General features: G+C 36.1%; 4 protein-coding genes across 4 annotated transcripts; 2 read left to right on the top strand and 2 right to left on the bottom strand.

Moving 5' to 3' along the window:
• The first annotated feature begins 3,013 nt into the window (after nucleotides 1-3,013).
• Nucleotides 3,014-8,871, top strand: LOC100633924 (kinesin-like protein KIF7). Its single transcript, XM_011411953.2, has 22 exons — nucleotides 3,014-3,104; nucleotides 3,148-3,282; nucleotides 3,399-3,753; nucleotides 3,846-3,992; nucleotides 4,049-4,246; nucleotides 4,329-4,422; nucleotides 4,921-5,050; nucleotides 5,105-5,239; nucleotides 5,340-5,399; nucleotides 5,463-5,615; nucleotides 5,675-5,845; nucleotides 5,892-6,058; nucleotides 6,112-6,159; nucleotides 6,201-6,330; nucleotides 6,384-6,785; nucleotides 6,829-6,899; nucleotides 6,967-7,051; nucleotides 7,106-7,280; nucleotides 7,887-7,959; nucleotides 8,013-8,093; nucleotides 8,188-8,551; nucleotides 8,600-8,871. The coding sequence occupies exons 1-22, from the start codon at nucleotides 3,072-3,074 to the stop codon at nucleotides 8,798-8,800; spliced, it is 3,408 nt and encodes a 1,135-aa protein (XP_011410255.1). The 5' UTR covers nucleotides 3,014-3,071; the 3' UTR covers nucleotides 8,801-8,871.
• Nucleotides 8,836-11,021, bottom strand: LOC100633797 (trichohyalin-like). The gene is made up of 7 exons (XM_019993339.1): nucleotides 10,938-11,021; nucleotides 10,590-10,728; nucleotides 10,269-10,535; nucleotides 9,906-10,181; nucleotides 9,749-9,859; nucleotides 9,551-9,698; nucleotides 8,836-9,494 (listed from the first exon to the last, which is right to left on the bottom strand). Exons 2-7 carry the CDS (start codon nucleotides 10,695-10,697, stop codon nucleotides 8,962-8,964), a joined length of 1,443 nt encoding a protein of 480 aa, XP_019848898.1. The 5' UTR covers nucleotides 10,698-10,728; nucleotides 10,938-11,021; the 3' UTR covers nucleotides 8,836-8,961.
• Nucleotides 11,022-11,056: 35 nt separating this feature from the next.
• Nucleotides 11,057-12,525, top strand: LOC105316754 (glutamine synthetase 2 cytoplasmic-like). Its single transcript, XM_011411908.2, has one exon. The coding sequence runs from the start codon at nucleotides 11,227-11,229 to the stop codon at nucleotides 12,352-12,354; it is 1,128 nt and encodes a 375-aa protein (XP_011410210.1). The 5' UTR covers nucleotides 11,057-11,226; the 3' UTR covers nucleotides 12,355-12,525.
• Nucleotides 12,526-12,591: 66 nt separating this feature from the next.
• On the bottom strand, nucleotides 12,592-16,344 carry LOC100637871 (ADP-ribosylation factor 6). The gene is made up of 5 exons (XM_003384180.3): nucleotides 16,201-16,344; nucleotides 15,249-15,339; nucleotides 14,643-14,746; nucleotides 14,110-14,308; nucleotides 12,592-13,216 (listed from the first exon to the last, which is right to left on the bottom strand). Exons 2-5 carry the CDS (start codon nucleotides 15,328-15,330, stop codon nucleotides 13,071-13,073), a joined length of 531 nt encoding a protein of 176 aa, XP_003384228.1. The 5' UTR covers nucleotides 15,331-15,339; nucleotides 16,201-16,344; the 3' UTR covers nucleotides 12,592-13,070.
• Nucleotides 16,345-16,399: the final 55 nt, after the last annotated feature.

Below are 16,399 nucleotides of genomic sequence, written 5' to 3'. Positions count from 1 at the left end.
CTTCCTTCTTTTCTTCTGGTGACTCTTCCTTCTTTTCTTCTGGTGATTTTTCCTTCTTTTCTTCTGGTAATTCTTCCTTCTTTTCTTCTGGTGATTTTTCCTTTTTTTCCTCTGGTACTTCTTCCTTCTTTTCTTCTGGTGATTTTTCCTTCTTTTCTTCTGGTAATTCTTCCTTCTTTTCTTCTGGTAATTTTTCCTTCTTTTCCTCTGGTACTTCTTCCTTCTTTTCCTCTGGTAATTTTTCCTTCTTTTCCTCTGGTGATTCTTCCTTCTTTTCTTCTGGCACTTTTTCCTTCTTTTCTTCTGGTGATTCTTCCTTCTTTTCTTCTGGTAATTTTTCCTTCTTTTCTTCTGGTGATTCTTCCTTCTTTTCTTCTGGTAATTTTTCCTTCTTTTCCTCTGGTGATTCTTTCTTCTTTTCTTCTGGTGATTCTTCCTTCTTTTCTTCTGATGATTTTTCCTTCTTTTCTTCTGGTGATTCTTCCTTCTTTTCTTCTGGTAATTTTTCCTTCTTTTCCTCTGGTGATTCTTTCTTCTTTTCTTCTGGTAATTTTTCCTTCTTTTCCTCTGGTAATTTTTCCTTCTTTTCGTCTGGTGATTCTTCCTTCTTTTCTTCTGGTGACTCTTCCTTCTTTTCTTCTAGTGATTCTTCCTTCTTTTCTTCTGGTAATTCTTCCTTCTTTTCTTCTGGTAATTTTTCCTTCTTTTCTTCTGGTGATTTTTCCTTCTTTTCTTCTGGTAATTCTTCCTTCTTTTCTTCTGGTGATTTTTCCTTCTTTTCCTCTGGTACTTCTTCCTTCTTTTCTTCTGGTGATTTTTCCTTCTTTTCTTCTGGTAATTTTTCCTTCTTTTCTTCTGGTGATTTTTCCTTCTTTTCTTCTGGTAATTCTTCCTTCTTTTCTTCTGGTGATTTTTCCTTCTTTTCCTCTGGTACTTCTTCCTTCTTTTCTTCTGGTGATTTTTCCTTCTTTTCCTCTGGTGATTCTTCCTTCTTTTCTTCTGGTAATTTTTCCTTCTTTTCCTCTGGTACTTCTTCCTTCTTTTCCTCTGGTAATTTTTCCTTCTTTTCCTCTGGTAATTTTTCCTTCTTTTCCTCTGGTGATTCTTCCTTCTTTTCTTCTGGCACTTTTTCCTTCTTTTCCTCTGGTAATTTTTCCTTCTTTTCTTCTGGCACTTTTTCCTTCTTTTCCTCTGGTAATTTTTCCTTCTTTTCCTCTGGTGATTCTTCCTTCTTTTCTTCTGGTGATTTTTCCTTCTTTTCCTCTGGTACTTCTTCCTTCTTTTCGTCTGGTGATTCTTCCTTCTTTTCTTCTGGCACTTTTTCCTTCTTTTCCTCTGGTACTTCTTCCTTCTTTTCCTCTGGTAATTCTTCCTTCTTTTCTTCTGGTGATTCTTTCTTCTTTTCTTCTGGTAATTTTTCTTTTTTTTCCTCTAATGATTCTTCCTTCTTTTCTTCAGGTAATTCTTCCTTCTTTTCCTCTGGTAATTCTTTCTTCTTTTCTTCTGATGAATCTACTTGCTTCTCTTCTAGGTCTGATGGATCATCTTTCTTTTTTTCTTGCAATGTACTTGTATTATCTGGAGACAAAACACTTTTTGGTTGAGGCTTAACTTTCTTATTCCCCACCAACCCTTTAACAGCAGTATGCAAGTGATTACTGTACACTAGGACAGGGCGGTAATAAAACAATGTAGGTTCATCATTATTTGCCTCATCCCAAGTCATCCTGTTAGTATCTTGAAGGTCGTCATTGTAAGCTGTCGGTTGACAGACCACTAGTGGCGGTAGCAGCTTCAGCATGTCAAATGTGAGTTTCCTTGCTTCTTCTTGATTTTTACAATATGCCTCTTTCTCAGAGTCAGTGAGGGATATACCTTCTTTCTCCACTTGCTTTGATTCATTCTGTATAATGGCTGCATTTGTAAGATCAACATCAGCAGCCCCTTCCTTTTTAGAATTGCTGACAGCTTCATTTGTCACAGTAGCACCATCTTGGTTTTCAGGCTTAGCTTCTTTTTCCATGTTAGCACCACCTTTTCCCTAAATTATCATGGAACAACTCGGTTATAAATCTATTGGTATACAGTATATCTACCTCTTTAATTCTAATATCAGTGTGTTCCATTGTCTTTACTTTGCAAGCACTAATGAGAAGACCGTAGATCTTGTACTCTTCCTTTGTATCCCAACTATCATGAGTAGCAGGAGCTGTCTTGGTTTTGTCATCAACTTTTAGCAGAGACTCGAGGTATTTACTGAAATTTTTTCCAATTATCAATTTCACCATTTCATCATAGATTCCCTTCAGCCTCTACAATTGAGTATAATGAATAAATGCATAATAATTTAGTCTAGATCTACCTCCTTTTGTCTTAAAGCACTATCATCACCATCTCGTTCTCTTAGAAATCGCCTCTCTATTTTATTGAGTGTATCTTGATCATACTGACATGATTGTAAACTACAAAATGACTATAGTTATCAACAATTATTATTGTATGCATACCTTTCTTGAAGTTCCTTCTCCTTATCTTCAAGATCTTTAATTTCATTATCAAGTTCACTGTCAAAATGTATGTCTATAATACTTGTAACATTGTGAATTACTTTTTGATCTGTTTATGCTTTTTTTCCAGCTGATCTAATTCCCTAGTACACATAGTTATAGTGAATGTCATTGCATAGACTTACTGTTCCAGTTCTGCAATTTCTGTTCTTTGATATCTAATGAGTAGGTCATGAACATAAAAATATTACCATTGAATAGATTGCTCCAACCTTGCTTTTTCTTTTAAAGCCACGAATGCCAAAGGAGCAGCTATTGATGCTATCTTTCTAGACATGACTGCTTGAATCTAGACTGAGCCTGTGGACACTTATGCCACTAACTTTAAAATGCAACCTCGAGGGACTATTTATTTCCTATTCCAAGAACTAGGCTCACTTCAACTGTAAAAACAAAAAATTCCTGGAAATAGGTATCTTATAATAATATTCATTGTTGATATAACCCTGGCTGAAATTTTAACCCCTTGCTACATGTAAATTCTAATTTGTGTCCTTGCAACTAATGTCCCAAGTACCTGTGGCTGTCTGTGCAAGAGTAACTAAGTGAAACTATTTATTTATATTTTATTTTTAAATAGGTACGTCCTTTGTCAGCAAGTGAAGTCAGTGATGGTTCCTCTAATTGTGTCACATGCACATCACGTGATCAGCTCAAACTGACCAATGGGAAGGCTTTTAGATTTGACCGCGTCTTCCCACCAACTTTAAACCAAGTTAGTTACCAACGGGTTGCACTATGTACTAATGGGAGGAGTCAATAATAATGAATAATAAATAACTACAATGTTACACAAAATCTATCTATCTCTCTCTCTCCATCCATTCTCAGGTTGATGTATATTCCGAGTGTGTTCGTCCATTAGTTTTGAAATGTCTCCAAGGTATCAACTGTACGGTATTTGCTTACGGTCAGACAGGGTCCGGTAAAACCTATACACTGGGCAGTGAGGGACAGTCCCTTTGTGAAGGAGGAGGAGCTACTGATGGGATCATACCACGTACACTACATGACCTGTTTGGTTACCTCAAAGGGGGTGTGGTCACTGATGGGGGCATGGCTGATAAGAGAGAGGCGTGTCAGTTGAGTGTATCGTATGTTGAAGTGTATAAAGAGGATATTAGAGATTTACTCTCCGACAATGAATGCGATATTAATATCAGAGAAGATGAATCTGGAAGAACCGGTTAGTATACTGACATGCACTAGAATATACTGGTTAGTATACTAGAATGTACTGACTTATACTAATGATTGGTTCAAATATACTGTTTTTAGTTTTATCGGGAGTGGTTGAGGAGGAGATCAGTTCAGTTGATGAGGCACTCAATCTATTGGAGACGGGGAATGCTGTACGAGTTACCATGGCAACAGAGATGAATGTTCACTCTAGTAGATCACACGTAGCCTTCATACTGACAATAAGTTAGGGAGGGAGGGGAAGGGGGAGGGTCCTTTATATTCTTAATTATTTCTTTTAGTTCAAGATAAGAGGATTACATTACCAGTACTCACTGATGAAGAGAAAGGAGGAGGAGGGAGGACTGACTCTGCAGCTGCTGCTGTTGTTAATGAGGAGGCTGCACTTTTCAATAGAATAATTTCAAAGTTTACTTTTGTTGATCTGGCAGGATCAGAGAGAGCTAATAGGACACATAACACTGGAGAACGATTTAAAGGTGATTAAACATTATTACTATTATTATATCATCATTATTAATATAGAAAGTAGATAGTTATTATTATTATTATTATTATTAGAGTCAGTACACATTAATGGTGGACTGTTGGCACTAGGTAATGTCATTAATGCTTTAACTGAACACAACAGGAAATCATCTCACATACCATACAGGTAAGGATCAGTTTTTATATCATTTAAAGTTACTCAAAAATTGGTCCAAAATGGCCAAATTTTGCCAAAAGTGAAAATTTTAGAATTCTTCATTTTTATATTTTTTTCTGATGCATATACATGGTCTTATATTGTGTAGAAAGTTTGAATTGATTCCAATCAAATACGGATTTTTTATGAATTTTTAAAGTTACTCCAAAATTGAGCCAAAGACCCTGTACTATAGTACAGTGACTTTGGCCAAATTTCGCCAAAAATGAAATTTTGAGAATTTTTAATTTTTATATTTTTTCTGATGCATATACATGTTCTTATGTTGTGTAGAAAGTTTGAGTTGATTCCAATCGAAATTGAATTTTTTATGAATTTTTAATTTGCTTTAAATTTGGTCTAAAGTTGTCACAGATTTCGTGACAATGGAACTAATGGGTTTTTGGTTTTTGGTTTTTTACTTTTATTATTATTATTATTATTATTACTTTTATTCTCTCTTCTTAGAGATTCTAAAATCACTCGTCTATTAAAAGATTCTTTAGGAGGTCACGCCCACACATTAATGATCACGTGTCTCTCTCCGTGTGAAAAAGATTTGCCGGAAACACTCAACACACTGAAATATGCCAAAAGAGTAATTAATATCAATAATTATAATTTTAATAATTATTATAATATTTATTTTTAGGCTCGTAATATTAAGAACCATCCAATAGTTAATGTAGATCCTCAAGCAGCGGCAGTAATTGCAATGAGAGATGAAATTGAGAACCTCAGAACTAGATTGCAACATGCTGACTCAGCAATATTTAAAGACGATGCTGTTAGTTGCCACACCTTAAATTAATTTTTTTTTAAATTTATTATTATTTTTAATTTATTTTTATTGTAAGTTATAACTTTTCCTGTGCCTTTGTTTTCAGATCACTCCAGTTGAAGGAGAAGCTATTGACTCACTGAAGAGAGAAATTGAGAAATATAAAGTATGACGTATATTACAGCTGTATAGTATTGGATTTTAAATTATTTATTTGTTTGATTTCTAGTCTGATTTGTTGGCTAGTGAAGAGATATTTGCTGTAAAGGAGAGAGAGTTGACTGACCTAAGGAATGAGTGTGAAAGGTTGAATGTTAAGAATAACCAGCTGGAAATGATAATAAGAGAAACGGAGAGAAAGGAGGAGCAACTTACCAATAAAGTAGATCACTCTCTCCCTTTCCTTTTATTAATGTCTTCTCTCTCTCTCTCTCTTTCCAGGTGCTTTTATTAGAAAAACAATTACATGAAATTCAAACAGACAGAGACACCACCAGTACAGCTGCTGGGAGTAAGGACCATCAGTCACAAGACCCTGGCTCACATGATGTGGACTGGATCAATAGAACATATGCAGCTGTTAATGGCAGAATCAACATGTCCTTTTTAAAAGTATTGATTATTATTATTATTATTTATAATAATTATTTATGCATAGAGTGATGTTTCTAACGAGTCATGTGACAGGATGTTACATCATATGATGTCATTATTAAGTGATGATGTCATTGATCAGTCATGTGATAATCATGTGACTGATTCATTAGTTCAAGCAAATGAAAGTGTAATTGCATCTCAAAGGAGATTGCAATCAATGGAGAAATGGTCAGTATACTGTTGTATATTTCAGTATACTTGCTCGTATATTATCGTTACAGGTTTGTGCAGGAGCAGCAGAAAATTAGATCACTTAATTTAAAAATAAAGTAAAAATTAATTATTAATTATTTTTATTAATTATTGACAGATTAAAGGAGGAGTTAATTACAGAACTCATTAAGAATAATAAATCAATTAAATCACTTAACGATGCTTATCAGAGAAAGATCAGCTCGTTAGAAACAGAGGCGTGTCATGTTAAAAAGAAAATTAAAAAAGTAAAAATAAATGAATAAATAAATAAAGAATAATTATACTATTTGAATTTTAGATTAGTACTGCTGGTAGTGACAGTAGATTAGACCCAGGTGCTGTAGGACATTCAATCAATGAAGATCAAGAGCAGCTGTCCAAAGGAACTGATGATTTGAAACAAGAACTTGAAATAAAGTTGAAACAAACAGAGACGAAACTAGCGACATTACAAAAGAGAAGACAAGAAACTCTTCGTTTGCTACAGACAGGAGAGAAGAGCGAGAGAAAGATAGCGGAATTGGAAGGAGAACTTGAACGACTGAGAAACAAGCAAGCACACTTGAAGAAGAAAGTGAGAGAGGAAGGAGAGAGAAAGAGAGAGTTGGAAAAAGAAATGGAGAAATATCAGAAAGAAGTGTCTAAGCTGACTCAACTAACAGTTCAACAAGGAAATGTGCTTAAAATCAAAACTGAAGAAGTGAGCCCTTTTGGTTGTTGCTATGGTCACCGTTGCTACGTAGGTTGCCATGGCTCAGAGAAAATTACGTGAAATCAAAAGGCCAAAAACAGAAACAAGTGGAGTTGAATCAAAGTAATAGAATATAATGATATTACAATGTAGTTTGAGTATTTTATTATTATTTTTCTTTTCTCACTAGAAGTGTACACATGTATAATAAATGGTTGGAGGATGAAGTCCAAAAAATATCAGAAAAGAAGGAACAGCTGGATAGACTTCAAAAGGTAATTAAGTGTTTGCTTGAGGATCCATTGTTATTGACTAGTCTTTATTCCCAGGATCTTAAAGAAAGGGAATCATTAGTGAGACAGCATGAGCTGATGTTGAAGGAAAGAACCGTCTTACAAGAGAAGAGGAGACAGGCAGAACTACGTTCCTCTCAGAGTCTCCTTCACCTCTCGGACCAGCTGGAGTCTTTGTCTTGTCAGATTAAAGGAAAACAAAATTTTAAAGGTCAAAAATTAGTACTTTAATTATATTAACATTGTCAGACAGTCCACAAGTCATAACTCGAAAAATTTTAGTCAGAATCAGCTCAAACTTTCTACACAGCATAAGTACATCAATATGTATCAGAAAATGTAATAAAAATTGGAGGGTGATTTCGGAGCCATTTTTTGGAAAAAACCATGGGCTATAGCCTTGGATATTTTACAGATTTTTGGCGTTTTCTTAAAATGGCCGTAACTCAAAAAATTGAAGTCGGAATCAGCTCAAACTTTCTACACAGCATAAGTACATCAATATGTATCAGAAAATGTAATAAAAATTGGAGGTGATTTCGGAGCTATTTTTTGGAAAAAAACCATGGGCTATAGCCTTGGGTATTTTTCAGATTTTTGGCGTTTTCTTAAAATGGCTGTAACTCGAAAAATTGAAGTCAGAATCAGCTCAAACTTTCTACAGAGCATAAGTACATCAATATGTATCAGAAAATGTAATAAAAATTGGGCGTGATTTCAGGGCCATTTTTTTGGAAAAAACAATGGGCTATAGTAGAGGGAATTTTTTCAGAAATTCTCATAATTATTTTGAATAATTATTTAAATATTTTAACAGATTCTCTTGATGAATGTTCTGTCTCAGAAGGTGAAGGTCTTCAAAATGAAATAGGAAGTCTAACTGATAAGCAGTGAGTAGTTTAAATAATAATTATTTTGATAATAGTAATGATAACATTCTTAGTCATTGCATATTGGAAAAGAAGAGACTCCTTGAAGATCAATTATCCAAGGGTAGAGTATTGAATCAGGAAGAGGAAATGAGGTGTGAAGATTGAGTTAACACTGATTCTGATATAACACTGATTCTGATTTCATCTTTGTGCTGATATCATTAATTTGATTTCTTCTTTTCACAGGATAGTAGAGTTACAAGAGCAAATTGAAGTCCTGGAGACAAGCCTCCAATTAAAGATGTCGTCACTTCAATCAAGAATTACATCATCATCCTCAGACCAGCAGCAGAACCTATTATCATACCATTCTGATGAAGATCACTTAAAGTGTAAAGTTAATGGATTATCACAGAGTGAAGCCCAGTCTCTCCTGATCCAGTCTGTATTGAGAATATCATCACTAGAAGAAGCATTGAAGGAGAAGGAGAGAGAGGGAGAGACATTATGCTCATTGCTTCATGAGGAGAGAGGAAATGTTGAGAAGCTCAAACAATCACTCACTCAATTGCAAATGGACAAACAAAGAAGAATGACCAAGTCACAGAAGGTTAGATTGCAGAGAGAAGGAGAAAGAATAGCTTATGCTTTTCAATAGGAGCATGTGAAACAAGTCAATACTCTGATATGTCACATGACTGAGAGCGTCCAGTCAGTAGAACCAGTGGCTGCAGCAGCTATTGATGAGGAGGAAGATGAGGTAACTCGTTTGAAGAAAAAGATCAAAGGATTAGAGAAAGACTTGTACTTTTACAAGAAGACAAGCAGAGACTTGAAACAGAAATTAAAACTAAAATAAACAGTGAATTATTACTGCAGAATTTCACTTGGTAGTTTCATTACTAAAATAACTTTATTTTATTCACAGTATAGTATCATTCTTGATACATCATCAACTAAACTCATCAGTATACTATTGGATCTAAAATCTAAAGCTAAACAATCATCAGACTTGCATACTTAATTATTGTTATCATCATTGTTTGTTGGTTCATCTTCATCATTAATACACTCTGCTTCACCGAAAGTAACTTTCTTTTTTCTACTTCCATGAGCTGAACTGCTAGTATCTTCATTAATCCTCTCGCCATCCTTCATTCCTTCACTATATGAGCTGTCTCCGGAAACTGCTGATACTTTTCCTTCAGAGCATTCACTTCTCTCCCTGTCATCATGTGAGCTCTTTTTCCCTTTTACAGAGTCTATCAGTAAAGAGTCTTTGTGATTCTGATAGTAAAGAGTTCCTTGAAAGCAATTGATCATTGATCCATCTCTTTTCTTATCAGAGATGATTCCATCTTTCTTCTGATGCTGCTGCTGCAGTGCTGGGTTCATTCTTTGTAGCCAAAACTCTTTCTTTCGCTGTATTTTACGATGACATTCCTCAATCTCATGATCGTGTATTTCTTTCCAGTGTCGCTCAAACTGATCCGCTTCTTCTTTTAATTCGACACTTTTCCTTCGATGAAATTCCATCAGTTTTTTCTTCTTTTCTATACAATATGAATAATGCCAGTGAACTATTACACTGTATTAAATGCTCTCTCACCTTCTTCTCTGTGTTGTAATGTCAGATAAAGCTCTTCTCTGTGCTTTAGTCTCTCCAACTTTAGTTGCTGTATTTTTGCTTTTTGTTCTTCCTCTTTCTCTGACAGCAATTGATGATGTTCCTTGTGCTGTTTCAACAGATTCTCACGCTACATGAGATTGCAATCAAACCTAACATGCTTCCTATGTTAATATCTACTTTAGTAAATTGATCTTCTCTTTGCTTTTGTCTGCTTTCCTTAAGTTGTGTGAGGCGCTGGTCCTGCATTGCCTTCTCCTTTGCATAAAGTTTCTTTCGCCTCAAGTATTCCTAAAAGATACATACATACACCTATTGCACCTTCTAGATCATTTACCTGTTTTGTTCTCTCAAATTTTAATATTTGTAGTCTCTCCCTTTCAGCATCTCGCTCAGCCTCTAACTTCTCCTGAGCTATTTTCCTCAATTTTGCTTCTTCTTCTTTCTTCTGTATCTCCTTGTTCCTCTCCTCCTCCAATTTCATCTTCCTCAATTGAATTGCTTGTTCTTGCTCTAACAAAAACCTCCTCCTCTTTTCTTCTCTCTCATGATTGACGGTTCTGCTTGACAGTATCGCTGCTTTCCTAGCTAACTTAATCTTGCTACATCTAGGCTATGATAATGAAAACATAAAAGAGGAATCACGTTACATTATGTATTATTCATGCAGCAATCACGTTCCATAATGTATTATCATTACTTCCTGTTCCTCTGCCTTTTGTCTATGAGTTCGTAGAAACTCATTCTCCATGAATTTTCTAAATATATTGTAAGTCCTTAACGGCATTAGTACATCAAGTTCTTCGGTCACAAAACCGTTTTGCACTAGTTTCTCAGCAATGTCTGGACGATAGAAATAAGATTTCAGATGAGGATCGTAAAGACTGTTGTATTCCATTAGTGCTGGCTTCATGTACTCTCTAGGCGTTGTAGCATCAAAATCATATCTACATGGTGATCTATATAACTGTTAAAAAATTATGTAAAAATTATTTTTTTCAAATTTTTGTAATGATGGTACCTGCTCACAAAGTTTAGTGGTTACTAGTTTGTTTTTGCCATGCTGTGGGACTGAGGGGAGCCTATAATTCTCTGGTTTAAATTTACTGTGACAAAGTCTAGGGATCATTGAAGAAAACGTCTCCTACTACTCCTTTTTTCTACGTGAAAATAAAATTAATAGCGTCCATGGAAATTAATAATAAAGACAGGAAATGAGTCACAATGACTAACAACTTCCGGTTAACACCGGAAGTGAATATGAAACAGGAAATTAATATTCATTTCCGGTTTCGTTTCTTGCACATGCAAAACATGTGCATGAAGCCATGAATTGATAATTTCCCGCCAAAGACTTCCCAGTTCCCACCTGCCGTTTTCTTTGTCGAGTTTGTCCTCAAAGAGACCGCAACAGGTCATTTTCGCTCACTCTATCCATTCCACAAGCCAGTAACGCCACTCAGAGTCTCTGGAACCCTTTCCCACTGTTTTAAAAGACAGCCAGTAAGTTTTAAACCACTTGAAAGTCTCCACCTGTTGAATGACAGTGAAGGAGATCACCGCTCACTCTCTTCTCTATATCTCCTTTCTCTCCACTATAACATCTCACCTCACAAGAGGCGGACGACTAGACAAAGAGCCAAGCCAGACTCGTGAAGATGACAACTCTCACCGCTTCGGTACTACGGCCTTACTTTGAGCTCCAGCCGCAGAATCCTGATATCTGCTTGGCTACTTATCTTTGGGTGGACGGGTCCAGCGAAAACATAAGAGGAAAGACTAAAACTCTTCCAAAACGGCCAAAGACACCTGCTGATCTTCCTATATGGAATTTCGATGGCTCCAGCACTAAGCAGAGTGTAGGCAAGAACAGTGATGTCTACCTTCATCCGGTTGCCTTTTATGCTGATCCATTCTTTCGTGGCAACAGTATCTTGGTGATGTGTGCCACTTATGGCTCTCAGGGCAAACCGACTGCAGGAAATCACAGAGAATCCTGTAACGAAGTGATGAGCAAAGCAGCTGCCTCTAAGCCTTGGTTCGGCTTTGAACAAGAATACACGATACTCGATACTGATGGGCACCCACTGGGCTGGCCTAAGAATGGTTTTCCCGGCCCCCAGGGTCCTTATTACTGCGGGGTGGGTGCTAACAAGGTTTTCGGTCGTCAACTAATGGACGCTCACTATAAAGCCTGTCTCTATGCTGGACTTGAAATATCCGGAACCAACGTTGAAGTGATGCCATCCCAGTTTGAGTATCAGATAGGTCCCTGCGAAGGTATTGCACTTGGGGATCAAGTTTGGGTCTCTCGTTACATCCTGCACCGTCTTGCAGAGGAATTGGGCGTGGTTGTCACTCTCGATCCTAAACCGGTTCAAGAATGGAACGGAGCAGGTGCTCACTGTAACTTCAGTACAGTTCAAATGAGAGAAGGAGGAGGAATCAAGTACATCAAGGAAGGGATAGAGGAACTGAGCAAGTATCATGATCTCCACATTAAGCATTACGATCCTAAACAGGGTGAAGATAATAAACGTCGGCTGACTGGTTTACATGAGACCTCATCAATTTATGACTTCTCAAGTGGTGTTGCCAACAGGGAGGCATCAATTAGAATACCTCGTCAAGTCAACAAGGATGGGTGTGGCTATTTGGAAGATCGTCGGCCAGCTGCTAATTGTGACCCGTACGAAGTGACAGAGGTATTGGTAAGGACTATTGTCCTTCAGGACTGGGAAGAAGACATTTTGGGAGAATGCTCTGATGATTCCGCCAGCCACTAAAGCATCATTATATAATATAACGAAGAACAAAAACTTATTTATCATTATTTATTAGGAACTGTAGTTTATTTATTGATTCAATAATATTAACGAGTGTTTAATTTTATTTATCTATTTTGGCCCTTTTCATAAACTTGATTTGAAAAGAATTTACTACTTGATAATCAGTAATGTGCCGGCAATTAACTATTGGAAGTCCTCAACTCTAGTTAACAGAACAAGACACACAAAGGATCATTATCATTAGAGCCAAATTAATAATTAAAAATAAATTATTTAACTGTGCGTTGTTCTGCAATTAAAGACATGTGAAGTAACAAGAACAAGAACATCAAGTGACATAACTAAAACTTATTCACATAATAATAATAATAACAAAACAATAATAATAATAATAATAATTACAATAATATATTAACACAGAACATGTGCGAAAAGCGAGAGAGAGAGAGAGAGAGAGAGTGAAAGATGAAGAGAGATCGAGTATCACAAGCAGACACAAGCTGCCTATATCGCTCAAAGAGAGGAACAAAAATTAAAATGTCAAAATAATAATAATAATAATAATAATAACAACCATTAGTGCATGCACAATAAAGTTTTGAATTAAATTTAAGTTTTAACATATAGCAACACTCACTAGCCTGCTAATAATAATAATAATAATAATAATAATAATAATGACAATAATAATAACCAATAATGACAATAATAATTTAGGAACTTTTATGATTTGACGTTAGCCATGTTAGTCCTTCATATAAACCATCACCACTTGTAGCACAGGACGGCTGAACGTACCATGTTCTGTCCCGTAGTTTTGCTAGTCCCATCTTTTCCTGTATTTCAACCGGAGCCATTGCTAGAGAGAGAGAGAGAGAGAGTGAGAGAGAGAGAGAGGGAGTTAACAAGAACAGAAGGTGTAAATGTCTACACCATTCAACACAGACCATGTGATAATTCATTAAAGACTAAATAGATCCCATAAAGAAGCCTGTTCTCATACTACAGTTTAATACATGTTACATTACATGCACATGCACATACAGAACTGTTAATCTAGGAAAGGTCACCTTTTGTATATTACAAAAATAACAGAACAAGGAAATGATACACACCCCCTGACCTCTATTAATAGATTAAAATCAAAGCAGATTGAAACACTGATTTGAGTCAAGGCAGGTTGAATCACTGATTGGAATCAGTTACTAATGATTATATAAAGTGTCAATTAGATTACTGCAGTTAGTGCAGTATTCTTAGTAGAATTAGGTCATACTGTTAGTTGCTGTGGTGAGCTAATCCTACACAAGCAATGTGGAATGAGTAATACTGATACCCTCAGTATATAGGGTATGTTTGCAAATATGACATTAGTGTCGTGAAAACAAACAGGACAACAGAATATTTAACTTATATCCTCTTTCCTTTTCCCTTTATCCTCCCCCTCTCCCTCCCTTCCTCCTTACCAAACTCTCTCCTTCATGTACATGTATATCATGTACATGTACATTTATTAGTGTCTTCTAATCTATTGACACTTTCTGATAAGGAGCCAAGTCACCAGCTTACATGGAGCTCCTTTCTGATTTTATTCAAAAAAAGATTTTATGAATTTCTGGCCCACATTACATAGCATTAAAGTGTGCATTAATTAGAAAACAACACATACCAAAAGACCCAACCAAACACACCAATCCTTCTTTGCCCTACATACAAGTACATACACACATTCTCTCTCTCTCTCTCTCTTACCATCCGGTAGATCCTGTTTATTAGCAAATATCAATATGATGGCGTCCTTCATTTCTCTGTCGTTAATGATGCGGTGAAGCTCTTGTCTGGCTTCGTCAACACGATCTCTATCAGCGCAATCTACGACAAAAATGAGTCCCTGGGTACCAGTGTAGTAGTGACGCCATAATGGACGAATCTTATCCTGTCCTCCTACATCCTGAGAGAGAGAGAGAGTATATTATGTAAATATACAACATAATTATAATAGTACATGTATGTATATGTACATGTACATTTTAATGATAAGTACATTAATATACATGCATTTTAAATTATATATGTAATAGCAACACCTGCAGTTTCATGGACATTAAATATAAAATGGGAGGGCTTATGTTAAGAATCATGACTGTGAATTACTCAAGAATAATAAATAAATAAATGAATGTCAGTTGAATACATTAAAGTGTGCATTAATTAGAAAACAAGAGGGGTAGGTGTGACAGTGCATTAATTAAAATGTAACCTAACAGTGTCAACTGAATACATACCCAGACATTGAATTTGACATTCTTGTATGTAACAGTCTCCACGTTGAATCCTACAGTTGGTATAGTGGTAACACTCTGGCCTAGCTTTAACTTGTAGAGGATAGCTAGAGAAGAGAAAGAGAGAGAGAGACAAGTACATTAATAATCATAAATACATGTACATGTATCTATATCATGTACAATAGATGTGAGAGAAATGCAGCTTAGAGAGGTCTTAATTTAATGCACGTACATGACTACATGTCTACATGTGTACACAATAGCCTCAGTGAAGGATGAATAAAGGACAGTGTATTCACAATCTAAAGTTAGTAAGTGACATGTCCTTATGTGTGAAGAATGAATTCACGCAAAGAGGAAAGAGAGGTAGCAAAGGTGACACATAAACTGTTAAAGTTTTGAAGTGAGCAAATATGGCACAAAGAGATATTTAAAGCATCAAGGAGACTAATGCTAGAAGAAGAAGGGAGTGTAGATGCATCTAAAGAAGGTATTGTATATTTTCCCTCACTTTCTCCCTCCTCCTCTCTCTCTCTCGCCCACTCTTAAAAAACAACAAAAAGTATACATGTACATACAAAGACTCATGACTAGGGCAGGACTTACTTGTCTTTCCAGCAGCATCAAGACCTAACATAAGAATCCTCATATCTTTCTTACCAAATAATTTAGCTAGTTTCTTCCCCATTGTGTAGCACTAAGAGAGAGAGAGAGGGAGAGGATAACAAAGACATTAAAAATAAAACAAGATTGTTCACAACATTGGAAGACTAGTTAGTAAACAAAGTGTGTGTCATCCTGACAACACGGTCGGCCCAAGAGAGAGCAACAAGAGGACACATTGCCAAACACACAGGAAGAGTTAGGAGACACACAAACACACACAGTACACACAATATAAAAGAATACAGCAAGGATGAATAAAAATACATACATTTACACGGACAGACAAAAGATCAAACGGAACTGAACAGAAAACACCGCTTGACACAATAGGCAGTGAAAAGAATCTCCAACTACATTTTAAACAGCCCTTGCATAATGGCTGGTCTGTTTTATAAAGAATAGGTTATAATAATTGTGTAGTAGTGGAAGCTTTAAAAACAAGATAAACATAATTTTAGGGAAAGACATAACATAAAGAAGACATGGTGTATGTACATGAACATGTATTTGAGAAATTGAGCGCCCACAAGAAAATTTAAAGGTAATGTGGGTGGAGAAACAGAGCCACAACAAAGGTAAAGTAATAAACACATGAAGGGAGAAACAGGTGGCATGGGGCAGCCTTTTAAAACCACTTTTGAGACAAAGAGGGAGAGAGAGAGGGGGGGGAGAAAGACTGAAAGAGTAACAATCCTTTATAGATAAACACATAGCATTAATGAAACACATATTAAAGATACTGTTATTATACATAACCCATTACACATACACATTGGAGTACAGACAATATCAGAGTATTATATACAAAAACTCCATCAAAAAGTTTCAAATTTCACAACCTCGTTACGGATCATTTGTCAAATAGGGGCGCCTTCTACCAAACAAGCCTCACCTTTGTCCAATAACACTACTGACTGGCTAATAAACACAGAGAGCGCCTTTTAGAATGCCTCCAGAGATGAAATAAGAGAGAGAGAGAAGATGAAATGTTTGTGACTCCCTTTCTGAGCTGATGTCTCCTTTTTGGTGGATCAGATCTGTTATTAGTATGACGTCATCCATTGACACGACCAATCCGATACGTCCCCTCG

Source organism: Amphimedon queenslandica, unplaced genomic scaffold, assembly GCF_000090795.2.
Source record: "Amphimedon queenslandica unplaced genomic scaffold, v1.1 AMPQUscaffold_13499, whole genome shotgun sequence".
Classification (NCBI taxonomy): domain Eukaryota; kingdom Metazoa; phylum Porifera; class Demospongiae; order Haplosclerida; family Niphatidae; genus Amphimedon; species Amphimedon queenslandica.
Note: the sequence above shows the minus strand (reverse complement) of the source record. Positions and strands in the feature narration are given on the sequence as shown.

What these genes read in the sequence shown, in the direction of transcription:
- LOC105316754 (XM_011411908.2), top strand. Translation starts at nt 11,227, where the DNA reads ATGACAACTCTCACCGCTTCGGTACTACGGCCTTACTTTGAGCTCCAG.
- LOC100637871 (XM_003384180.3), bottom strand. Translation starts at nt 15,330, where the DNA reads ATGGGGAAGAAACTAGCTAAATTATTTGGTAAGAAAGATATGAGGATT. An exon ending in TGATGCTGCTGGAAAGACAA is followed by an intron (nt 14,747 to 15,248) that starts GTAAGTCCTGCC and finishes TCTCTTCTCTAG; the next exon opens with CTATCCTCTACAAGTTAAAG. An exon ending in ATGTCAAATTCAATGTCTGG is followed by an intron (nt 14,309 to 14,642) that starts GTATGTATTCAG and finishes TCTCTCTCTCAG; the next exon opens with GATGTAGGAGGACAGGATAA.
- LOC100633924 (XM_011411953.2), top strand. Translation starts at nt 3,072, where the DNA reads ATGTCCCAAGTACCTGTGGCTGTCTGTGCAAGA. An exon ending in TCAACATGTCCTTTTTAAAA is followed by an intron (nt 5,846 to 5,891) that starts GTATTGATTATT and finishes ATTTATGCATAG; the next exon opens with AGTGATGTTTCTAACGAGTC. An exon ending in TTAAAATCAAAACTGAAGAA is followed by an intron (nt 6,786 to 6,828) that starts GTGAGCCCTTTT and finishes GTTGCTACGTAG; the next exon opens with GTTGCCATGGCTCAGAGAAA.
- LOC100633797 (XM_019993339.1), bottom strand. Translation starts at nt 10,697, where the DNA reads ATGATCCCTAGACTTTGTCACAGTAAATTTAAACCAGAGAATTATAGG. An exon ending in CCACTAAACTTTGTGAGCAG is followed by an intron (nt 10,536 to 10,589) that starts GTACCATCATTA and finishes ATTTTTTAACAG; the next exon opens with TTATATAGATCACCATGTAG. An exon ending in ATTACAACACAGAGAAGAAG is followed by an intron (nt 9,495 to 9,550) that starts GTGAGAGAGCAT and finishes CATATTGTATAG; the next exon opens with AAAAGAAGAAAAAACTGATG.